The following is a 25,252-nucleotide window of genomic DNA, read 5'->3' as shown; positions in this document are numbered from 1 at the left end:
TCACCCAAACTAAGTGATGAAATTCTTCCGTACAATCACATGGCCTCTGTTGGTACCAACTACATACAGTCATTTCTAGCTCTTTTGCTTACTGATACAGGACAGGAAAGTGGGGAGAATATAAAAGCTAGACAGGGGGAACAGGTAGACAAATCCCAGGCATCTCTGGTCAAAAACAGCAGATTCTGATAAAGATCTCTTACCTAAACTCTCTTGCAATAAAAAAAGTAATACACTGGAGAAGTCATTGGCCGGACAGCTTCATATGTAAAACATAAAGCTATTTAGGTACATAAAACATGAGGTAATCTCTTGCCAATTAGTATAAAGATTACAAGGAATTTACAAAGAATGCAAAAGAGAGAATATGCTCTGGAAAGAACATCTAGAAAAATAAAAACGAATGAACAGTTTGACCAGAACTTGAAAGTGAGGTGCTAACATAATTCTTTGTGACACTATTTTTGAAATAATTAGGTTTTCAAAATTAATTTTAAAATTTTCAGTCAAAACAAGGCAATTGTTATTAAATGGGAGGATCCCCCCATGACTAGTAGCGTTTACTCAGAAATGCTTTCAGAACAGTTGGCTCTTTGAACAGGAGCAAAACAAAACTGACAAGGGTACAATAATGTGTTATGAGTAACACATTTCTTGCAAAAATATTTAAATATTACATTGTGTTTTAAAAGAATAATTCCAAGCCTGAGTTTAAATCATTTGAAAGGACCTATATTTTCATATTCTGGCTGCTATCATAAGTAAATTGTCCCTTTCCTACTTGCAGGCATAGATATGCACTTGCCTGCTTGAATCAAGTCATACCAGAGACACAGTTTAATCTGAAGTAATGGAACTATATTTGTGTGTTCAAATATAGCTGGAAAAATAAGAATACAGATCACTCTTGCAATTCATGTTTTTGGAGTAGTTATTCTAAATGGAGATAGAGAAATTAAGCACAGAAAGAGGGGAGACAATAACTACCATGTATTACCCAAAATAGAATCATAGTTGGAAGAGACCACAAGGGCCATCCAGTCCAACCCCCCTGCCATGCAGGAAATCACACTCAAAGCATCCCCAACAGACGACCATCCAGTCTGTGTTTAAAGATCTCCATGGAAGGAGACTCCATCGCTCTCCGAAGAAGTGTGTTCCACTGCTGAACAGCCCTTACTGTCAGGAAGTTCCTCCTAATACTGAGGTGGAATCTCTTTCCCTGCAGTTTGCTGTTCTCCGGAGCCACAAAAAACAAGCTTGCCCCCTCCTCAATATGACTTCCCTTCAAATATTTAAACAGGGCTATCATATCACCTCTTAACAGATAATCTTTTAGTATGTGATTCCATTTCAGCTCTTCTTCATTTATCTTCCAAACTCCTGTCCCATAAACAATAAAGGAAACTTGTATTTTAAATAGCTCTGTTTAAGCAACCATGGATGTAACCCAGACATGTGACTATGAGAAGCAAACATTAACACTATGTTTCATGCGAAGTAGTTCCCGTTACACCATAAAGTAGTGGTGGGAATTCTGTTGCCCTCACGCTGTTGAACTTCAAGTATCATCAGTCTAGCCAGTACAAAGTTTGGGATGCATGGATTGGCAGTGCGACAGCTTCTAGAGCACTACATAATTCCCAGCCCTGCCACAAATAAAGGGAAAAAATACTTGTCTATGATTTTTGGATGCAATATTTATGAACAATGAACAATTCCATAATAGCTTTATGGGTATCAGTAAGACTCTAAAGAAACATACTGAAAACAAGAGATGGCTGACAAAAGAAATCCACAACAAATTTTTATTTTAAAAAGCTAGTATTAAGAATAATTATCAGTGCTCAAAGCTGGGCTGTGGTGGTCAAAAACAATAAAGGGAACCTAATGAAATACAGAACAAAGCAGCAAACTGCCACCCCTTTATAGCAGGCTAGCAACCAGATAACCGTGAAAGATTGAAAGCTTCTGAGCTGCTTCAGGTTTTCAGTGGCAAGCAATCTCATATGACAATTCTGAGTCCTTCAAACATTACCTCATATTGAATGCACTACAGGTGTAAAACTGTGATTATTTCCTTAAGCCTCAACATGCACTTTATTAAGAATGACAGAAATAGGCTCCTGCATGCACACAGTTATACATGCAAAAGGTTTTCCCAAATGGCCAAGGTTACCAATTCTGCTGAAGAGCCCACGTACCTTCACACTTACACACACACACACACACACACACAAGTCCTTTCCCATATTTTCTTATAAATATGTGACTGCAGACATAGCATACTACTTCCCACACATTCAAAAGGAAGGTTCTGAAGACACCTCAAGTTGGATGAAATCCCAGCAATAGTGCACATTAAAAAGCACTGTTTTCACTACCTCAAGTATCCTACATAAGTACTAAAGCTGTTCTGATTTGTAGAAAGTGGTAACTTTCAGAAAGAAGGAATTGTTACATAAAGATTTGGCCTACATGCTGATCAATAAAACTTTTAAATTTAATATCCATTTAGGAACCTTCCAGATGGTAATAGAGAACCTCAGCAGGTCTCCCTTCAGTGTAAAAACCATTTCGTATAACTATCACATATTTAGTGCAGCTCTATAGTCAGGTAGTTTAACTGTATTCTCCCTGACTCAAATAGCTCACCTCATTAAAGCGAGATTGCACAGATAGGAAAAGATTTCAGTGTGAGCCCAAACTGTTTTTCAGCACAAAAATCAATTGCCAAAAACTAGACTATGATCTCAATAGTAGTTTCAGTTCTTTACTTCAGTCCAATTGCTTAGAATGTACTGAGGCCTTTTCTGAAGTTGTTAATCTTAGTTGCTCTCCATGACAGAATCCACATCATTTACGAGGGTTTAAATTTCAGCTCTATCTTGTAGAAGCTGATGAATCAAATTGGAGATACTTTTTAGGAATGAAGGAAGGACCCATGCATGCAACAAACATATTCCCAAACCCTGATCCCCAGTTTTAGGGGTTAACAACCCAAGAACTTTGGCCACAAATTTCAGGACTAGAAAGGGGACTTTTTGGGGTTAAAGGCACAAAAAGGGAGTGGGTGCTATATGCACCCACTCCCTTTTTATGTTCTTAGTGTATTCTAAGTGTTTTGTGTTCTTATCTGGAGTTCTATTCACCCCAGGGCATGTTTGTAGTAATTTTTGTCAGTCTCTCCAATACATAGCACTTGTTTTGGTGCAGACCAAGTTTCTCCTTTCTTAGCTAGCAGGTTGGCAAAATCATCTCCACTTTGAGATTAGAGCATGCATAGCAGGAGGCCAGAAACAAGCTTAAGCAGCAGCAACTGCAATTAATGACAAAACCACATAGCCCACTGCAATATATAATAAAACAGGGCAAGAACAAAAGAGCAAGGGCAAAAATGCAGTCACGGAACTGCAAAGATACTAAGCGTACCAACAAGCCCAGCACCGCTTATCTTTCATCATGGACAGATAATTATAACAAAGTGCTCTGGGGTTACTACTGCCTGCAGTGTGGATTGGCTAGCTGTGAGCATTTTAAATTCTCCTTCAAACATCAACTGATAATGTATTTCCAAAGATGCAGGCTCCTAGCTTATCCAAGGCGGAATCTTCAGGGGTGTAAAGCAAAGGCTCAATGCTAAAAATTTGCCAGCAAGACACATTGCCTGGTGATTGAGGGAGACATGTCAGGCCAATTCCACTATTTGGGGGTTACAAATTAAAAAAAATCTTGTAACTAAGTCAAAGTTCTTAGTTCTCAGAAGAAAGAAGAGGCAAACAACAAATGAACCAGTGAAGGAGGCTCTAAATTCCCAAATATAAAAGTATGGCAAGTCATTTGCTGCCATGGCAGCATTCAGTCAGTGGGGCAGAGCTATTCTCCTTTGATGTTTTAAATAATTATGTACATCAGAAACAGTCCAGGTTGGAGATGAAAGTTATTTCACCAAAGGGCGAGTTTTATCATCATCACTGCACTGGTGGGCTTTATATTTTTTCACTTCAGCCATATACTTGGCCCATGCATCTCCTTTACTTGTCAAAACCTGCAAAAGAAGAAAAGAAAGGCAAGTACGAAAAGTTAGATATGGAAAATACCTGCATTCACAAGGATAACATATTCAGAGTGCCAACTCTCACAAGTATCAGTCAAGAAGGGCCAATGAATTCTCGGACAGAGACTGCTTTACTGTAATTGAGGTGATCCAGGTCCAAATCTCTGCTACGTCAATAACTTCACTGTGGAACCTTGGATTACCATATCTCAGCCTAACCTATCATATAAGGTAGCTGTGGGGACAAAACCAGGGTAACTCCATGTATATTGCTGCTTTGATTTCCTTAAGAGTTAAATATATTTTACAAGCTCTTTTAATAAGGAAGTGTTAAGTCCTCTTGATAGCATGGTTCCTTCTTACCAAAAACAGAACACCTGCCCTGGCCTCCTACTTTGTTGCAACTAGAACAGGTGAAATACAAATAAGTGTTCTTCTGTTGATCCTACAGGAGTCCTGAAGGACTTTGATGAGTGAAGACTAGGAGACCAGCGTGAGTTTCTTTACAGCATTACTTGCTAATCCAAGAGATGCAGAAAATGTAAGCAATGTAACTGCACCCTCACTCCCTCTCCTCTTTTTACAGCGTTATCAAAGATAGGAAACAAATAACCCTCCAGATGCTGCTGAAGTGCAATTCCCATCAAGCTTCACCATTAGTTATGATGGTAAATAATGATGGAACTTGCAGTTCAACAACATCTGGAGGAACACACATTGAGTGCAAAGGAGCAATCCACAATCCTTTGTATTATATCCTTTGGCACCAGTTCCTGAGGCAGTGCTGAGCAAACTGAGAATGAAAAAGTTTGAAAGTCCCCAGTGGCTTTCCACAACCACAAAAAATACCAATATTTCTAAACGTGAGAAAGTAAATCAAGCAACAACTTCAATGTCAAACTTAGGAAGAAGGGACTTAGTTTCACCTTCCATTTTTGCTTAAATGGACACCAAGGGACTGCTGCCCTCAACTGAGCTTGTTAGAAGCCTGCCAGCTAGCTATTTTGCACACATGCCACAAAGCTTATAACAACTTACCTCATCCTCTGTCTTTTGTTTCTTGGCTACCACTCCTGTCTTCAGGGCTAGCTTGCTGCCCCCTCTCCGCTTGCCCACCTGGGTGAAGGGATAGAAGACTGCAACCGTTATACGAGCCTGGGAGCTGCAAGGGGAATGTTGCCCACTATATAACGGTATAGGGAGTCCTTCAATTAGATCATCTTAGCTCGCCATCACACCTGTCAGTCAGTACAGAGCTGCCGAGCGTTACCTACACCGTTGTGCTAGGAGGGTAAAAGGGCACCTTAGCAGTGTTCTCCAAAACATCTGTACAATTATGCCCAAACATGAAGAAAAAAAACATAACAAGTAACAAGAAAGGGAAATATTCTGAATTATTTCAAGACTCGCTGCCTGTTAGGACTCTCATGAAACTGTCACTCACACTCTCCTTAAACATCACAGTCTTCAGTATACATTAATTAGATTTATTTTCTCATAACTAAGAGGGTAATCAAATTAGAAAGCCCAATCCAACACTGAATTGTAAATAGCTAAACAAATATATGACTAGTGCATATGCACGCTAATGTCATCCGACAGCTCTTCCACACTGCAGAAATAAAGCAGTATGACACCACTTTAACTGTCTTGGTTCTGTCCTGGGGAAGACAGTCTGTAGATTTGTAGTTTGGTGAGATATTCAACCTGGTCGGTCAAAGAGCACTGGTGCTTCACCAAATTAGAAATTCCAGGTTTCTGTAGGATAGAATCATGGCAGTTAAAATGGTGTCAAGCTGCTTTATTTCAGCAATGTGGATACACCCCACCAAACTGTGTGACCTCCATTGCTAACAGTATTATATACTGTAACTCCTTTTGACAACAGTACCTGAAAGCTGCTAGAATTTTCAATTATTGTTCTAAAAAATGAAACTATCAAACCTCAGAAATGAAAAGGATGCACGCAAAGTGTTTGTAAAGAAAATGTGAATGTATACAGGCATTCTGGGGTTAAGGGCACAAAAAAGGAGTAGGTGCTATATGCAGATTGATAGCCATACCTTCCCCATGTTAAAGAGTGAGAAAAGTGGAGTTCCAATTGTTACTAAGAGATAGTATAAACCCTGCTTGCCTCACACAACCTTACACTGTATAACCCTAAGTTCTGCCTATCCACTTCCCTAGTAGTATTTCATACACTACAAACTCAAAGGTTCCCTCATCTATGTATTTCAATACATTTTGTAAGACTGGAAACAAAAATTGCTTATTTTACCACTCTTGTGCTGCAATCCTATGCATACTTACCTGAAAGTAAGTCTCACTGAATCAAAAAAGCCTTACACCTGACTAGACCTGCATAGGATTGTGCTATTATTCCAATAAAATCCTGAATAAACTCGCTTCTCCAGTTACTGTTGGATAAGATTAAAAGGCAATTCAGCTTATTTTGAAAACTTTGGGCCTTAAAGCTGAAGATTTCACAACTAGTCACACAAAAAAACCTTGCTTATGCTAGATAAAGAAGCTATGAGAGCTATTCAGTTGGAATTGATCAGACAGCAATGTCTCTTAGAAAATTATTTTGATATAACTACTAGCAGCTCACCACAAGAGTTCATTTATCTTAGTTTCTTAGAGCATAAAATCATGTTTCTGTGAGTGTAACAGGCAGTTTTTTTAAAGACAGCTAGAACAAAATATGATGCTGCACCATATACTGTACATAAGAGATGACAGAAAATATTTCACATTCTGAATCCAATCTGAATACATACACTATGCTGCATGCCATGCTGCACTGACAACTTTTGATCCTCAGAAGAAGAAAAAAGCCCTTTTCTTCAAACTCTTAATAGACTTGCTACCCATCACAACCATCACTTCCAAGTTACAATGCCACACAGGAAATGATAGAAAGAGACTTCTAAATTAGTTGGAATTTTTTTGCTCTACTGAATAGTTTTGACTTCCTGAAACAAAGAACAGTAGCCAATTCTCTTGTGGAATAACAGCACACCCTTGAAAATTAGATGCAGTGACAATAATGGGAGTTACTTCTGTTTTTTCAGTTTGTTCAGTTTTTCTCTTTTTGTTCTGAAGTAATGGAGTTAATAAATAAATACGATTTTGAAGACTCACACTGGGGTCTCTGATACTAGCAAAATCCTATCAGGGACAATGCATATAGGAGCATCTCAAGGCTGCTTGCTGCCAGGTCTGTTTTTACCTCATATCAATGTGAATAAATGCAGCAAAAACATTACTTTCCATAGTCGTCACTAATGTTTTTGTTTTAAGCCGTTTTATTTCTTGCACACTTCTTTGTTTTAAACAAAAACTGACTTGGGGGAAGGATGAATACACATGAACCACCCCAACTAGGCTCCTATAACGGAACCTTCAAAACTTTGTTGCTTTTATACATAATGAATAATTTGTTTTTGCTGTGTGCCTTCAAATTGTTTCTGACTTATGGAGAGCCTCAGGAGAACCTATTGTGGGGTTTTCTTGGCAAGATTTGTTCAGAGAGGATTGGCCTTTGCCTTCCCCTGAGGCTGAGAGAGTGTGTCTTGCTCAAGGCCACCCGTGGGTTTCATGGCCAAGCTGGGAATCGAACCCTGGTCTCCAGAGTTGTTGCCTTCCCCATAGACTTTAATTTTATAAGGGAAAAGACAGAATTCAAAGATATAGCTGTGTTAGTGTGTAGAACCAGTATGTAGAGAAATCCTGTAGCACCTTTGAGACTCACTGAAAGAAAGAAGGTGGCAACATGAGCTTTTGTAGATTTAAGTCTACTTAAGTCTATGAAAGATGCATCTGAAAGTAGACTTAAGTCTACAAAAGCTCCTGCTGCTAACTTCTTTCTTTCAGTGAGTCTCAAAGGTGCTACAAGATCTCTCTTGCTATTCCTATGGCGAAGGATCATGGGAACTGGCGTTTAAAACATCTGGAGGGAACCAGATTGGAAAAGGCTGGCTTAGTGTCTGAACTATATTGACTCATAGGAACAGAGGTAAGGAATAATAAATATGGGAAGAGATGTTCAGGGGAAGATGACAGTGAAAGCAACTGTGAACCATGCGAAAAAGAATTCAGAGATACAGCTGTGTTAGTCTGTGGAATCAGTATGTAGGGAGATCTTGTGACACCTTTGAGACCCACTGAAAGAAGGAAATTGGCAGTGTGAGTTTTCCTAGACTAAAGGTCTACTTCCTCAGATGCATATTATTATTATTATTAGTAGTAGTAGTAGTATTCAGAGATACTACTGAAAGTCAATCAATACGAGGAGAGCTCTTGTAGCACCTTGGGGACTGAAGGAAAGAATTGGCAGCATGAGCTTTCCTAGACTAAAGTCTACTTTCTCAGATGCATATTATTATGATTTCAAAGACATAGCCCTGTTAGTCTGTGGAGTCAGTATGAAGAGAGCTCTTGAGCACCTTGAAAGAAAGAAGCTGGCAGCATGCGCTTTCCTAGACTTGAGTCTACTTCATCTGAGGCTTCATCTAATGCGTATCTGAGGAAGTGGAGTGAAGCCTAGGAAAACTCCTGCTGCCCCCTTCTCTCTTCCAGTGAGGAGGGTCAAAGGTGCCACAAGAGCTCTCTACAGACGAAGAGGGCTCTGTCTCTGAATAATACTCACAATATCCACAGTACTCATATGCATCTGAGGAAGTAGACCTTTAGTCTAGGGAAGCTAGACTAAAGTCCCAAAGGTGCCACAAGATCTCTCTACAAGGGAAGAGGTCCCGCTCTCCCTCCGATGCCAGGGCAAGAAGAAGGGCCACTGGCCCTGATCCCCTTCCCCTTTTGGGTCTTGTCTTTTTCGATCGTGAGCCTGAAGGCAGCAGGGAAATGTCTAAATAGCCCTCTGTGAGGCGGCCCGAGAGCCTTGAGGCCTGAAGAGCCCGCGGGGTGTAGGCAGAGTCAGTGAAGAAGCAGGGAGGGCCCCAGAGGCAAGGGGCGAGCGCTCCAGAGCCGAGGGATCTCTGCCTCCAGGAAGGAGGCTGGCCCCAGGGGGAAGGGGCCGGAGCGGAGGAGGAGGAGGAGGAAGAGGAGCAGAGGAGAGGAGAGGAGAGGGAAGGGGAGGGAGGAGAGCAGAGGGGTCAGGGGCCGGGTCCCTTACGAAGCTGAGGGCGCTCCCGATCCGCTTCTTCCCCGGCGGCTCCTGCTCCTCGGGAGGCTCCGCTTCCTTCGCCTTCTCGGCCTCGGCTCCGCTCCTCCCGCTCCCCGACGACGCCGCTTCCATCCGCCGCTTGAAGAGCTCGAGGAAGGAGCCGTCGTTGGCGAAGACGTTGACACCTCCTCCGGGCCCGGGCCCCTCGCCGCCGGGGCTACTGCTGCCGCTGCTCCCGCCGCCGCCGCCGCCGCCGCCACCGCTTCCTTTCCCTTGCGCCGCCGCCATTTTGCGCCGCCCTCACTGGACGCGCCCCGGAAGATGGCAACAAGCGGACACCGCGAAGCACTTCGGGAAAGCCGGCGTTGCCTGGCAACCCGCGCACTTCAAAAAATAAAAGGGCCGCCGCGGAGGACTGACAAGCTTCCTCAGCCAATCATTGAGCTTGTCGAGACCAAAGGACCAATCAGAGGTAGACTAAAGGTGGGCTTCTCAGGCTCCTTCAGCCAATCGGGAGAGGAAAGCCGTCAGCCAATCTGAGCAAAGGAGACATTGGGCGAGACCATAGCGGCCGGCGTAGAGGGGTGGGCACCCCTTGTGACGTTGCGGGAGCGAGAGGGGCAGAGAGAGTGGAGGGGCGCCGTGAAGGCGCCGTACGCGACGCAGGGTTCTCCCCGCGGAGTGGTGTCGCCCGGCGCCTGGTCACGTGACCTCTCCCCAAGATGGCGGCGGCGGCATCGGGGGCCTCGGCGTCTGGCTCAGCGGCGGCGGAGGCGGACGAGTTCGAGGACGCTCCCGACGTGGAGCCGCTGGAGCCGACGCTGAGCAACATCATCGAGCAGCGCAGCCTGAAGTGGATCTTCGTGGGAGGGAAGGGCGGCGTCGGGAAGACCACCTGCAGGTCAGCCGGAGCCTGGCGTGGAGAGGGAGGGAGGCAGCCCCAGCTGCTGGACCCCTGCTGCCCTTCCCTGAGGCAGCCCCACTCCCAGCGGCGCCTGGCTGCGCCCGCACCGCCTTCGCTGCCCAGGCGCCAGGCTGTGGCCTTCTGGGACTTAGAGTTTTGTGAGACCTTTAGCCTTCTCTGCCAGAGAGAGAGAGAGAGAGAGCTCTGGTGGTGCCACTTGTTGCTGAGGGAGCTCCTCCAAGTCCTTTCCGACTTAAGGGCGACCTAGGGTTGCCGCAATTGTCCACTAAAACCCTGGACAAATGGCGACCCGGAGGCGAACCTGTCATAGCAAGTAGCACTAGCAGACTTGCACTTATTTCCACAGCGCTTATCAGTGCGCTTAAGCCCTCCCTCAGCGGTTTGCGAAGCGTCCGCCAATTGCCCCCAACAAGCTGGGAACTCGTTTTAGATACTTACGGAAGGATGCAAGCCTGAGTCGACCCTCAGCCCTTTGGCTGGAATGGAACTCGCACCCTTGCGGTTTGTGAGTGCAGGCATTTAACCCCTTTGCCACCAGGGCTCTTACGAGGTTTTCTTGGCATGTTTCATCTGAGGGGGTTGCCTGTGTTACAAATCTCTGAGGCCGAGAGAGTGTGGCCTTTGCCCATGGTCGCCCAGTGGGTTTATGTGGCTGAGCTGGGATTCAGAGTCACCAGAGTCACAATCTGATGCTCAAAGTGTTACACCACGCACAAGCTAAAAATCTCAGGATTGCAAAGGGTGGGGCATGATAGTTAAAGCAGTGTCAAACTGCTTTTAATTCTGCAGTGTGGCAGCAGGTTTATGGGGTCTGCCTAGCTGGGATTTGAACCTGGTCTCCAGAGTCATAATCCAACACTCAAACCTTACACCAGGCACAAACTACAAATCCTAAAGTTTATCATGGGGTTTTCTTGGAAAGTTTCTTCAGAGAGGTTTTTGTCATTGCCATCTTCTAAGACTGAGAGAGTGTGACTTGTCAAAGGTCACCCAGTGGGTTTATATAGCTGAGGTGGTAGTCACAATCCAATGCTCAAACTACAAATCCCAGGATTTCAAAGGGTGAGGCCATGATAGTTAAAATGATGTCAAACTGCATTAATTCTGCAGTGTGGCAGCAGCAACAGAGAGCAGACTAGGCTGTTTGGCAGGCAGGTTGCCCCAGGTTCACATTGGCCGTGGGATCGTGTTGTCTGAAGCTTTGAGTGCATTTGCACTATTAGGGTTACAGCACCTTGACACTATGTCAAGTGTACCATGATTCTGCACTGCGTAACTCTGGGACGTTTAGTTTAGGTGAGGTATTTGTTCATCTCTTCTTGAGAGCTCAAGTGCAGCACTTCAGAGGTGAGTATTTAGCACAGTCCTGTAAGTGTTTACTCTGACGTAGCCCCATTAAGTTCACTGTGGTTTACAAGTAAATGGGCAACGTAGTGGTTTGAGTGTTGGGCTATGACTCTGGAGTTCAGGGTTAGAATACCTGCTCAGCCGTGGAAACTCACTGGGTGACCTTGGGCAAGGCAGCTCTCAGCTCAAAAGAAGAACGTGTCAAACCTCCTCTGACCAAACCTTGCAGAGAAAAACCCATGATAGGGTCGTCATAAGTCAAGAATGACTTGAAGGCATAAAATAACAACAAAAGGATATAGGATTGAAGCCTAAAGGCTGAAAGAGCAGTCCTTCATATGTTGTTTCAGACTGCTGCCACACTGCAGAAATAAAGCAATTTGACACTATAGAACTCTGGGATTTGTAGTTTAGTGGTGTGCCAGAGCGCTCTGACAGAGAAAGCTAAATATCTCACAGAACTACAAATCCCAGAATTCCATTGCATAGAGCCATGGTAGCTAAAGTGGTGTCAAAATCCTTTATTTCTACAGTGTAGACACATCCTTGGAGACCAGTCCCATTTCAGTATAGTCAGTGAGCTGTTTTTCTGTATTCACTCGTACATGTAGTTTGTTGGTGGTGGTAGTGTGTGCCCTCAAGTCATTTCCAACTTATGGTGACCCTAACATGAACCTATAATGGAGTTTTCTTGGCAAGATTTCTTTAGAGTGGTTTGCCATTGGCTTCCTCTGAGGCTGAGAGCTTGTGCTTTGCCCAGGGTTACCCAGTAGGTTTCATGGCCAAGCAGGGACTTGAACCCTGGTCTCTAGAGTCATAGTCCAACACTCAAACCGCTACGTCACTCTGGCTCTCATGCATATAGTTTCCATACAGAATAAAGATAAATGGAGCAATTGGTAAAAGTAACAACTCTCCAGGAGATTTAAGTAAGGCTGCATTTTTATGTCATAAAATTGTAGCTTTAGCTTTTTAGGATGTTAATGACAGATACAGTGGCTAACTTTGGTGTGTGTGAGAGGCGTGTGAACAACTAGAATATTTTATGGCCTGGTAATTTTTCGAATCTATTCAAGAGGCTGACACAGAGATAGATGAAACTTGAAGGATGTGTGCTTTTGTACACTTCTTTGCTCCTTGGTGTCTGCTAAATAAGCAAATTATTTAAAGTCATGGTTATTCAGAGAAATAAACCATTCTAACTGCCTAGTTATGATTGTGATATCAAAAGAAGCAGCGCAGGGTTTTTTGTTTGTTTGTTTGTTTGTCTGTCAGTAACTACATTTTGCTTCATTTTTGGACCCAGCTGCAGCTTGGCTGTGCAGCTCTCCAAAGTGCGGGAGAGCGTCCTCATCATCTCCACTGATCCTGCTCATAACATCTCGGATGCCTTTGATCAGAAATTCTCCAAAGTTCCCACCAAAGTAAAGGGCTATGATAACCTTTTTGCCATGGTGAGTGTGCCTCTGAGGGAACCAGATAGTCAGATATCCAGATACTGTACTTGTTTTTGTATAAAATGTGTGCTTAAGTCCTCCTCCTGTACAGAAAAAGATCTGATATAAGGCTGACAGTGCTCACCTTGTGTTCGAACTTATGTCTTTAAAAGGAGCCTGGCAGACACAAATGAAGTGAAGACAACTTTTCCAGCCACTTCATCTTGCCAACAAACGTAATATTCAGTACAGCTTGCTAAACACGTGAGCTCTTGATTAGAAAATAGCTTCTTTTTGTCTAATGGGACAAATGAGAAGGATACAAGGGTGAAAGGAAGGAGACTAGATAGAATCTGCTTCCACAGATTTCCTGCCACCAAAGTACGTGAGTGGAGGAGGTAAAGGAACAGTAGCAGTGTTTTTTTTTAAAAAAGGCTGAAAACTTGAATCATAGTGGCTGTCCTTGACTCACACACTACTAGCTTACAGCCTTGGGGTGGAGGGGATATTGAATTGTATTTCCTCAATGGCAACCTAATATTTAGGGCCAGACACTCAGTATTAGCGTCTTCTCATTGCAAAGGGTCTAAATATGAACTGCTCTCAGTATTGCTGTTGCTACTCCAGCACAAAGCAGTTCATGACGCAAACTTGTCAAGTGATATAATCTTGAGTTGTATGACCTCCCTATTGTGTGTTAAGACTGTGGGCTAGAAAGGGGAAAAAAACAGACTATGAGGCCAATCAAAATGAGTTGAGGTTGGAGCAAGTTGTCTATGGCTGCATCTACAGTGCAGAATTAATGCAGTTCGACACCCCTTTAACTGCCATGGCTCAGTGCTATGGAATTCTGGGATATGTCATTTTGTGAGATATTTAGCCTTCTCTGTCAGAGAGCTTTGGTACCCCAACAAATAAAAATCTAGGATTCTATCAAATGGAACCATGGCAGTGTATCAGTAGTTTTTAAGGAAAGGTTAGCTGTGCTTGGGGTGTTTTAGCTTAGGAAAAGAGTAAATAGGGGGGGGGGGGGGCTATGTACAGTGTGGAGAAAAGTGTATGAAAAGAAGTGTTTTTCCTTCTCTTAAAATGTAGAGCCTGTACATCAAATTAACCTAACTGTTGATAGATGCAGAACAAATGAAATCTTCATAGAGCATGTAATTCAGATGCAGAATTCAGTATCACAAGATATAATGATGATCACCAACTTGGATGGTTTTAAAAGGGCATTGGATAATTAATTGAGACTAAATTAATCAGGATCTGCTAGTCAGGATGGCTATCAACAGTCTTGGGGACTCTGTGCCTCTGAGTATTGCTGCAGAATGCACATACATAGGTTGTGATGACACTTATCTCCTGACTGTGGGCTTCCCATAGGCTTTTTGTTGGCCACTGCCTAGATTGGCCTTTGGTTTGATCCACCATAGCTCTTTTCATGTTTTTAAGACTTGCTGTGGTGGCTAGGAGCATAATATAAAAAGTATAACTAAATTACTGTTTAAAGTATTTTTCATTAGATAACATAAATTATAAAACATGAACTTAGCCACAGTAATCCATGCACCGGTAACTTCCCAATTGGACTACTGGAATGCACTCTATGGAACTGACCTTGAAGACCACCCGGAAATTGCAACTACGGCAAGATGCTGGCAAAACGTCAGGAAAAAACTTGTCTAGAACACGACCACATAGCCCGAAAAAACCAGAAAAAAGCTAAGCATCTAGATTGCTTATTGGGATTCCATTCAGATGCTGAATTACACCAGCTCTGAAGGAATTACACTTTCTGCAGTATGCTTCTGGTCTGATTTTCAAGTGCTGGTGATAACTTTTAAAGCCCTAAACAGCTTAGAATATAAATAAAGGGAGCACCTTTCTATACATATGCCTACCCAAGAATTCAGATCTGTTGGAGAGGCCCTCCTCTGTGTCCCATTATTAGGGGAAATACATTATGAGAGGACATGGGCTAGAGCCTTTTCTACAGTTGCACTTCATTTGTGGAATTTCCTCTTTTGAGAGGCCTGACTGGCACCAACATTGGAATCAAAACTTGGCTTTTTAAAATCCAGAATACATATATCTTATGGTTGTATTATTTAAAATTGTTGTAACCAGTTTTAAATAATCTGTTTTTAATTTCTAAAACCATTTAATACATTTTAATCTTTTAAAACTATTGTTACTATTGTTTTAATTGTTTTTATTGTGAGACACTGTGTGATCTCTGGATATAGGTTGGGATATAACTACTGGAATGAATAAATAAATAAATGCTATATATAACTATAAAGGGATAAGATTCAGCCAATGTTAATACAAGTCCTGTTAATGTTAATGTAGGATCTAAGCATGTGATTTTTTTTCCTCTTCCTTTAGTAAATTTATAAAAATACTTGTGGAGGAGTTACATGAATAATTATGTCTATGACTGTGAATCACTTTTGCTGTAGCTTTTCTAGAGATTGCAATGTTATGTGTTTGTTTGAAGACACTGATTTAAAAAGTCAGACTCAGATCACCTAAAAACCAATAGTCTGTATGACGGTGTTGGGCCCTTCTTGATGAACATGAGACTGAAAGTTTCTGTGCGAATGTCTGAGAAATTCTTGGTATTTTTGCAAAACCAAAATGTTCTTCATTCTAAATAACATCAAAAGTTTCACTTCTCTTTTTGTGAATGTGATTCTGATACATTCTGTCCATTCTTGTTTCTTAGGAGATTGACCCTAGCTTGGGTGTGGCTGAACTACCTGATGAGTTCTTTGAAGAGGATAACATGCTGAGTATGGGCAAGAAGATGATGCAAGAGGCAATGAGTGCCTTTCCTGGTATTGATGAGGCCATGAGCTATGCTGAAGTGATGAGGTAAGAATGGTGGTCTTTGGCAGCAGCCCTGCACTTTTTTGTTTTGGCAAGCAGAAATTCAAAGTTTAGATGTCTTCAGCGTGCTAATTGCTTGGAAGATGAGGCTAACAGAGATGAAAAATTGTCAATTTTTCATCTCTGTTAGCCCAGTATGGTAGGTGAGTATTTTGCACAGGGCCACATCCACGTCTCTCATAATTGTGTGATATTTGCATCTTTACATGCAATGGGCCAATCTGCACTTGCTTTGATTCATAGCATGCATTGCTTTTTCAGATCACCTAAAAACCAGTAGTCTGTATGGCAGTGTTGGGCCCCTCATGATGAACAGTTTTTTTTCCCCACAGAGCAAAGAAACCACTAGCACTCAATGAACATGGGAGGTTATAGGTGCTGGAGGAGAGAAAGACCCAGATATGGGATTGGGAGCTTAGCTAGGTGCAGTATTGCTTCTTTCATAATACATGGATTTTGAAAACTCAGCTTGTTAGGTTATATGAGAACTCAAATAGCTCTGGAAGACTCTGTAAGAGACCACAATTTTTTGGTTGTAGCATAGTTGTAGACATAGATAGATGAAATTCTTCAATTCTAGAGGTATATCAACAGCCAGCATGGTGTAGTGGTTTGAGAGTTGGAGTAAGACTGAAGATCCAGGATTAAATTCCCACTCAGCCACGGAAACCTATTGTGTGACCTTGGGCAAGTTACACTCTCTCAATCTCGGAGAGAGGCAAAAGCAAACTTCCTTTAAAGAAATCTTGCCAAGAAAACCTTGTGATACATTCCCCTTAGGGTCACTGTAAATTGGAAACAATTTGAAGGCACACCACCAGCCCCAGGAATCCTTTCCTAAAACATTCTCGTTGTGAGTTGAAGATATCAAGCTGTAGCACCATAGGTGGCTGTGCCTTTAGAAATAATAGGAATAGCTAGGCCCTTCTTGGTTTATGAGGTTTTTGCAGCTGCTGATGTTGGTGTCTTTTTTATTTTTCTCTCTCTGGCCTGGATAGGTTGGTGAAAGGGATGAATTTTTCTGTGGTGGTGTTTGATACAGCACCCACAGGGCATACGCTCCGGCTGCTCAACTTTCCCACCATCGTGGAGAGGGGACTAGGTCGCTTGATGCAAATAAAGAACCAAATCAGTCCCTTCATATCACAGGTAAATGTTGGGGAAGAGCAAGCAACAGGTGTTTTCATGTCAAAAATGCCTTGCAAGTCTTTTCTTTTTTTAAGTTTCACATTTTGTCACTTTCAGGCTCTCGTCTGGACTTTGTTGTTTTTGCGACACTTCAACATAAAAATGATGGGTAGTTCTGATTTGATAGATTGTTTGTAGGGTGCAGTAGCATTTATTTCTTTCACTGTACTGGGGCTTATCAGTCTAAATGGTGCTAGTCCATTTTAGCTCCCACCACCACCCTTTTACCTGCAATGCTGTACAGAATATATGTGATAGACCTTCTGATGATAGAAGGACTTCATTGCAGTTCCTTGTCTTTTTGTTCTTCACTAGATGTGTAACATGCTTGGTCTGGGAGACATGAATGCTGACCAGCTGGCATCTAAGCTGGAGGAGACCCTTCCTGTCATTCGCTCAGTCAGTGAGCAGTTCAAGGATCCGGCAAGTATACTGCAAAGTGGGAAGAGAGCATCCCACAGGATTGGGTGAACTGTTGGAAAGGAAACCAGTCAGGAGGGGGTTGTTTGAATTAACAGGGAAGTAAGGCATTGAGGTGGGTCATCCTTGACTCAAGCTGCGTGGCACAATTGTATAAAATAAAAAATGTTTTACAATCAAATGTTTAACAATCATTAGGATGAATTTCATTTCAGCCTACTAGTAACCTAGATATATTTCTACTGTTACTGTTTAATTTTGCACAATTCCTTTAAATGAGCTTCTAAAGTATAGCATGTCAGTATCCTCCCATCCATGGGAGGCTTATACTGGGTCCAGCCCATTGAGAACAGTGGATCTGAAAAGCTGATGTGGGAATGGACAGCAAGAGAATTCAGAATGAACAGCCTTGCTTGTATGTATTTTATGGAAGGAATTTACCCAGGGCCTAGCACCAGGTCCTGTGCCAGCAAAGTAGAGCCTAAATTAGGGGGAAGTTTTGTACTTAGTAAGCCCTAATGTTTTGGGTTTTCCTCTGCTGTGTTACAGCTGCTTTGAAGAGGTTTCTGTTTAACTACACAGCAGAAAACTACACAGCAGAAATTTCCCAACCAAAGTCTAAAATATAACTGCTGTATGGACTTCTGTTAAATGTTTTTTGTTGTGTGCTTTCACGTTATTTCCAATTTATGTGACCCTAAGGTGAACCTATCATGGGGTTTTATTGGCAAGATTTGTTCATGAGGGTTTGCCTTTGCCTTTGCCTTTGCCTCCTTCTGAAGATGAGAGTGTGTAACTTGCCCAAGGTCACCTACTGGGTTTCCTGGCTGAGTGGGGATTCGAACCCTGGTCTCCAAAGTCATAGGCCAGCGGTAAAACCTCTGTGCTATGCCAGACACTTTACAGCATTACATTAAACTATCTGATTCAGGTGGGGTGTGGCAATTTTTTTCCCCAGCGGGCCAGGGACTGACATATTTGTGTGCATTGGCTACAGTTGTTCAGGTCTTCTGTGGAAACTTCCCAGGGACCACCACCTGAAGTAGCAGTGATGTAGGATATTTTTCTGACAGTAGAGGGAGACACTGGATGATGGAAAACAAATATTGTTTCTTATGTTTAATTTGTAAATGCAGGAATTCAAGGAAAAAAATCAGCAGGTACTCTCCGTAGGGAGAGGCGGGAAATATAAATAAAAATAGATGGCTCTTAAGGACATGAGAGTGTCATTACATCTGATAGTCCACGTGAGAAATCTGTACTGAAGACAAGAGGCTATGGAGAAACAGAATGGTTCCCAGTTGGCAAAGGGGCCAGGCAAGGCTGCATTCTATCACCGCAGAAAATAACATAAGAGCAGGCTTAGACTCAGAAAGAGGAGGAGTAAAGTAAGAGGAAGGAATATCAGCAATCTAAGATATGCAGATGACACCGTACTAATAGCAGAAAACATCAGAGACCTGGAACAGTTATTGAAGGGACAAGAAGAAAGTGCAAAGGCAGGCTTAATGCTGAACATAAGGAAAACAGAAATAATGACCATGGAGGACCTACACCCATTCAATGTAGACAATGTGGAAATTGAAACAGTAAAAGAGTTCTCGTACCATGGATAAAATATGAATCAGAATGGAGACTGCAGTCATGAAATTAGGAGAAAACAAGAAATGGGAAGGTCAGCCATGAAAGAGCTAGAAAAGAGTATAAAGAATAAAGATATACAACTGAGCACAAAAGTTAGACTCATATAAGCCATTATAAATTCCTCATCACCATGTACAGATGTAAGAGCTGGACAGTGAAGAAAGTGGATAAGAAGAAAATCAGTTCATTTTAGATGCAGTGCTGGAGAGGAGTGCTAAGCCAGAAAGACAAACAAACTGATCCTTGAACAGATCAAGCCTGAAATCTCCCTTGAAGCCAAAATGATCAAACTGAGGCTGCTGCACTTTGGCCACATTATGTGAAGACAAGACTCATTAGAAAAGACAGTAATATAAGGGAAGGTGGAGGGAAGTAGAAAGAAAGACTGCAAGCTAGATGGATAGACTCGATTGGGGAGGCCACAAGAATGAATTTAGAGGACTTAAGTAGAGCAGTGATGGACAGTGGGCGAGGCTCGGAGATGTCTTATCCACAGGGCCACCATGAGTAGGGGTTTACTTAAGGAGTTAACAACAACAACAAATTTATTTGCGTGCTTTACCTGACCTCTCAAACTGTAGTAGCAGTCTTAACTTAAAACTGACTCCTCCGATTAGAATAAGGCTGCTATGCCTCAGAAGGAATGAGACTTCATATAAAATGTTCTGGCTTTGTATTATTAAGAGCTGGATCAAGAAATGGGAGAGAATCACAAACCTGTAGGCTGTGTATGGTCCGCAGAGCAGATTTTTGCAGCCTTCAAAAGCACCACCTCCCCCATTCCCCAATCTTTTGTCCAAAATGAAAATTGCTGCTCCTAGAAAACCCCAGGAACACCAGTTGTCCTCTAGAACAAGACACAGGAATTTACTTTGGGGAAAAACTATTCAAAAGTGGAAATGAAGTGCACATCTCTTCGGGTTCTGAAAAAAATGTGGTACATGGTTGACCCATGGGAGGTAAAGTTTCCCCTTGGACCTGCCAAAATTGTCCTCCACTCTGAGTGGAGAATTTAGATCATGTGTATACCACCCTGTAGCCAAAAAGGATCCCAAAGAGGCTTACAAATTGTTAATTTGACAATTACCTGACATCAGGTTTACAGTCTAAAAAGACACAACACAAGGAAAAAATTCTACTATACCTCTCCAGAGTACTAGTGAATTTGTATTATGTAAGTTTAATTAGACTTGTTCATTCATAGTAGTTTTTTTGTTAATATCTGTTTATATGTGACAGGGAACCACTGTTATTGGCTGGAATTCTTTTTTAAGTCGCTGGTCTTGGTGGGAGTTAGCTTAGACTTCAGCATTCTAGTGTGGTTTTCCCGAAGCAGCTTAATCTGCTGCACTGAGCAAGTTAAGGTACTTTCTTAAAGGCTATACAGTAGCCTTTAAGTTGCTTTGGCCCTCTTTGGGGTTTGGTTCTTAGTTCTTCAGCTGCTGGTTCTAACTTTTGATGACTGAGTTTTGCTGTCATTCTAGAGGATGGATGGTCGGCTATCACCCTCCATATACATGTTCTTGGACTGCAGCCCCCCCCCCCCCCCCCATCCTTCAACATTGGTTGTGCTGTTTAGGGCTGATGGGAGGTACAGACCAACAGCAGTTGGAGTGCCACATATGCTCACCCCTGACCTGGAGGGAAGGAAGATAAAGCTTCAGTGTTTGTTCTCTTCTTGGATCTCTAATTGTAAGAGCTGTTCCACACCCTAAATGTACTGGTTCTTGTACATTCCTTTTCAACCAAAGTGCTCCAAGGCTGCTGTGAGAGCTGACATTTGCATGGCAAAGAAGCAGGAATGTTGGGATTGCATGCCTCCTGGCTCTGCTTGGAGCAGTATCTCTGATACACTGGTCAATTTACAAAACTAATCAACTTCAAAAGGCTCAGAAAACTATTATACTTGTCTTTGTGAAATGCTGTGAACACCATTGTGGAGTAAACGGTTTTAAAGTCATCCACATGGATATTCCGTCATTGGGAATAGTAGGCCATGGGGCAGAAATGGAATAGGCAACATTGGTATTGCAGCAAGGGTGTTTATCTGATGTACATAGGAAAGCTGTACTGGAACTTTATATTTTGCTTCTAGGTTGTAAGCTGTCTTTTAACAGAAGTTTTATTTACTCTGAAACATTTGTCAGTCACAACCATGCCTGCATTTATGAGACAGTGGCCTGGCTGATTAATTATTTTGATTTTTTTCCCTTTATAAAAATGGAAAGAACTTTATAGGAAAGGAAGTTCACCATCAAATGTTGGTAGGAACAGTGTGTGTAGTTGTAAGGTCTTGCGTGACAGAACAGGTGTAGGCTTGAATCTTGTATTTTGCTAATGGTTTGGCCTCTAAATTTGCAAATGTGTGTCTCATAGATAAAGCAATATATTCAAATGAAAGCTCATGTAGGTTGCTTTTTTTGCACTACAGCACTCAGCCAACATGGCCAATGGTTGGAGAATTCTGGGAATAACAATAAACAAATATAACTTTTTAGAAACACTGATTCAGCATTCAATGAATCGTTGCTAATGAGGAGACCTAACTAATTTAAATAATTTAACTAATTTAAATATAGGAGCAATCAGTTACCTAAATACCTGTGGTGATTTATTACTCTAAGTGACCAGGTTCTTTAGGGTATTTAAACCAGGTACTTCTGGCCATAACCCTGGCTGCAGGAGAAGGGAGGGGAAACTTTTGCTACATTCCTCCATTTTGCTTTTTGTGCTTCTCTCTCTCTCTCTCTCTACTTCTGAAAGTGCAGGTATAGAATGCAGGAGGAAATGGAGCAGCAGGGAGGTCCAAGATGCCAGAGTGGGTTGTGAGGAGATGTAGAACACAGGGGAGTAAACCCAATTATAGGTGCCTATCCTCTGTGATCTTACTTGCACCTCTGAACTAATGTTACTGTTTTTCCTCCCCAGGAGCAAACCACATTCATCTGTGTCTGCATTGCTGAATTCTTATCCCTCTATGAAACAGAACGGCTCATCCAGGAGCTGGCCAAGTGCAAAATTGACACACACAACATTATAGTCAATCAATTAGTCTTCCCTGACCCAGAGAAGCCCTGCAAGATGTGTGAAGCTCGGCACAAAATCCAGTCCAAATATCTTGATCAGGTATGGTTAGTGGCAGTTCTGATTTCCCAGCATCCCTTTGAGGGGATGGGACAGACATAAATCTAAATATTTGAAGCTTCTTTAGATCAAAAGAATCTAAAGCTTATGTCCAGCTACCTCTACATAGTCTGCTCAGGTAGTCAACAATTCTCTGATATGGACCTTACTTTTGTAAGTGGACCTGCCAAGAGATTGAATTTAAGAAACTGAATTTAATAAATCGAACTTGTGGTCTGTTGCATGGACTAAGAAGGCCCCTCCATTCCTTTTTCATTGAAAAGCATGTTACTAAATTTAAGACCATTTAAATTTGAATAGCTAGAACTTCCTTACTTAATTTTTTCCTTCAGCTTCAGAATTCCTTCCCCAAAACATTCTCAATCACCTCTTTTCATTCTTTTGTTGTTATTGTGCCTTCAGGTCAGTTTCCAATTTACAGCCATATGGTGAACCTATCAAGGGGTTTTCTTGGCAAATTTCTTCAAAGAGGGTTTGCCATTGTCATTCTCTGAGGCTGAGAAAGTGTGACACAGTGGGTTTACAAGGCCAAGCTAGACTTCAAACCCTAGTCTCCAGAATCATAGTCCAACGCTCAAACCACTACACCATGCTGTAGGAATACAAATATCCAGTTATCTAGTGGCACTGGCAGCTAAAAGCTGAGGTGGCAACTTGGTGGCTGAATTTCTCCTGTGTGTGCTGCTCTTTGTGAGATTTAGTACTTTGAATTTCCATTTGTTATGGAGACTTTTCACTTCTCTAATGCCTGATTCTGAGTTTTATCCGACCACCAATAATTTAGAGATTATTCTATATTGGTGAAAGAAGCAGTCATGTCACAGGAGTTTAGATAAAACACACAGTACATTACCATGGCTTCTGTAAATTCAATTAAGACTGGATATGCTATTGGATTAAAATTACTAGAGGGCTTCCCCTAATAAGGCTGTACAGAAAAGATTCTCAAGACTGCATCAAGTACACTTTCCAGCCAATAGGGTACAACATGTGTCAGTGAAAACTGTTTTTGATTCTTCTGTCTTGACTCCTAGCAGGATGTTATGTAATGATGTCAGGGTGAAAGGGGATAGCTTAATGCATTATTGTTTGTATTTTGTTTTGTATTATATTGATTTTGTTTTGTAATCCGCCTTGATTACGTTGGGAAAAGGTGGAATATAAATATATTATTATTATTATTATTATTATTATTATTATTATTAGTTAGGGGCACTTTTAAGTGATTTTGTGCTCTTTTCTTTTTCCCTCCAGATGGAAGACCTCTATGAAGACTTCCACATTGTAAAGCTGCCACTTCTGCCCCATGAGGTCCGAGGGGCTGACAAAGTGAACACCTTCTCAAGTCTGCTGCTGGAGCCATACAAGCCTCCCAGTGCAAAATGAAATCCTATGGACTGACTTACACTACTTTCCCTACCCCACCCTCTCCTCCATTCCATGCTAGCCCTTCCTGCCTCTCCCCTTTCAGTGGCCTCTCATGTTTTTCAATGGTGTGATTGATAGGCTTGTGGTGGGGTTGGAAGAGGCAGCATTTGTCATTCATATTTACTTCTGTATACCTAATTCCTTGGGACCCATCCCCCCAAAAGCAGCCACAGTGTTGAATCCATTCCCCTTGTTGACCAACTAGATAATTTAAACTTAGGTCTTTTTTTTTAATTGATTCTCTGTCACTTTGGCTTCTTCCTGGGTCATGTCTCCTGGGGCTGATGCTGCTGTGACTCAGGCCCCAGTCAGGTGCTCCGATAACACAGAGACTGTCAGTCCACTTACAACACCCAGGCCATCAGTACTAATGGGAAGTATGTAAATAAACTATAAGGGAAATAAGTTAGCTGCTGCTTTTGAACCAGACTGTCTTTTCATTTATGCTGGAAATTCTTGGGAATGGCTGGAAGAACATTTAGGAGGTCTGCTGAGGTGGTATTTGCTGACAAGGAAAAATAAAACATGTAGGAAACTTGTTTAAAGATTTGTTAAGTATATGGTAGGTTGGGAAATCTGTGGACTGCATGCGTGAAGCCTCTCCTCTTGTGATTTTTTTTGCAGCCCCCATCTTGATCCCTACCAAATTTACTGGGGCCATGTACCTTGTTTGAATGCAGAATCACATTTCTAGAAGTGTGGGGCTACTTAAAAACAAGGTGGGCAAGTTGTTTTCCCCCTGCTACTGTAGTTATACCAGAGTATGGGCTGTAGACCCTAGTGCTTTTGGGGGAGGGATTTAGCTCCTTGCCTAGATGTTTCTCACCTCTAGCTTAAAAAACGGTTATGAATGAGGCTAAAAGGCAGATTCACACTGGAGAGTAGACGTGTGAATTTAAATAGAGGTATCAAAATTACGAAAAAGGCCCTAAGAGTCCCTTTTGGAGATGTATCTAGATGCTGTGGGGAGGAGATGAACAAGATTGAAGTGACATCCAAATTCTTGATCTGGACTTCCCCAGTTTTGTATCTGATCAAATATGTGCCCTTCTCTTAGGTTATTTGTTACTGTGGCAGAATAATCCCCCCTCCTGAGTTAAGTTTAGAAAAATAATTTCTTCATCCCAGGATTTCCCAACCAAGGTTCTCTGGAACCCTAGGATTCACTGAGATGCCACCAAAGATTTTTTGAGAGATTGTGATTTTTTTTTTAACATTAAAGGTTTTTGAGTAATATATATTTTTAATCTAAAATCCTCACTCTGTTTGCACCACAACTGCCAAGTTAATCTGGTTCTGTTCCGGAAGAATAACTGTTTAGGCTTCAACTGGAGACATTTAAAATTTAAAGAAGTTTTGAGGAATTACTGTTTTGAAAGTGATGTTGCCACTTCTGTTGCAAACAATGTGATTCAATGCATCCATAAAGACTTTTGAATTTGTCTCACTCACATTTACCAGTCCATCAGTCCACTTGATCATGTTGATTCCTGTGGCCCATTCAGCATTAAGTTTGCAGGTGAAAATTCCTACTTTATGACTATGATTGATGACTTTAGTAAATACAGAAATTATATTTAGGGACAGCTGTGTTGGCCATGTAGCAAAGTCCTTATACTTATCTCCTTAAAGAGAAAAGTCATATT

The 25,252-nt window shown here is 42.0% G+C and overlaps 2 protein-coding genes across 2 annotated transcripts; one reads left to right on the top strand and one right to left on the bottom strand.

The window, feature by feature from the left end:
* Positions 1 to 1,794: 1,794 nt before the first annotated feature.
* On the bottom strand, positions 1,795 to 9,485 carry TRIR (telomerase RNA component interacting RNase). The gene is made up of 3 exons (XM_089532400.1): positions 9,192 to 9,485; positions 5,096 to 5,173; positions 1,795 to 4,048 (listed from the first exon to the last, which is right to left on the bottom strand). Exons 1-3 carry the CDS (start codon positions 9,468 to 9,470, stop codon positions 3,941 to 3,943), a joined length of 465 nt encoding a protein of 154 aa, XP_089388526.1. The 5' UTR covers positions 9,471 to 9,485; the 3' UTR covers positions 1,795 to 3,940.
* Positions 9,486 to 9,803: 318 nt separating this feature from the next.
* Positions 9,804 to 24,141, top strand: LOC149321984 (ATPase GET3). The gene is made up of 7 exons (XM_089532372.1): positions 9,804 to 10,083; positions 12,761 to 12,908; positions 15,619 to 15,767; positions 16,781 to 16,931; positions 17,286 to 17,393; positions 21,963 to 22,160; positions 23,433 to 24,141. Exons 1-7 carry the CDS (start codon positions 9,905 to 9,907, stop codon positions 23,562 to 23,564), a joined length of 1,065 nt encoding a protein of 354 aa, XP_089388498.1. The 5' UTR covers positions 9,804 to 9,904; the 3' UTR covers positions 23,565 to 24,141.
* The last annotated feature ends 1,111 nt before the right edge of the window (positions 24,142 to 25,252 follow it).

This window comes from Sceloporus occidentalis, unplaced genomic scaffold (assembly GCF_023333645.1).
Source record: "Sceloporus occidentalis isolate IW3139 unplaced genomic scaffold, rSceOcc1.0.p SCAF_1, whole genome shotgun sequence".
NCBI classification, from domain to species: domain Eukaryota; kingdom Metazoa; phylum Chordata; class Lepidosauria; order Squamata; family Phrynosomatidae; genus Sceloporus; species Sceloporus occidentalis.
The sequence above is the reverse complement of the archived record's forward strand: the minus strand, read 5'-3'. Positions and strand labels throughout refer to the sequence as shown.

What these genes read in the sequence shown, in the direction of transcription:
- LOC149321984 (XM_089532372.1), top strand. Translation starts at nt 9,905, where the DNA reads ATGGCGGCGGCGGCATCGGGGGCCTCGGCGTCTGGCTCAGCGGCGGCG. An exon ending in GTCGGGAAGACCACCTGCAG is followed by an intron (nt 10,084 to 12,760) that starts GTCAGCCGGAGC and finishes TTTTGGACCCAG; the next exon opens with CTGCAGCTTGGCTGTGCAGC. An exon ending in AGCTATGCTGAAGTGATGAG is followed by an intron (nt 15,768 to 16,780) that starts GTAAGAATGGTG and finishes TGGCCTGGATAG; the next exon opens with GTTGGTGAAAGGGATGAATT.
- TRIR (XM_089532400.1), bottom strand. Translation starts at nt 9,470, where the DNA reads ATGGCGGCGGCGCAAGGGAAAGGAAGCGGTGGCGGCGGCGGCGGCGGC. An exon ending in TCGGGAGCGCCCTCAGCTTC is followed by an intron (nt 5,174 to 9,191) that starts GTAAGGGACCCG and finishes CCCTTCACCCAG; the next exon opens with GTGGGCAAGCGGAGAGGGGG. An exon ending in AACAAAAGACAGAGGATGAG is followed by an intron (nt 4,049 to 5,095) that starts GTAAGTTGTTAT and finishes CTTCTTTTGCAG; the next exon opens with GTTTTGACAAGTAAAGGAGA.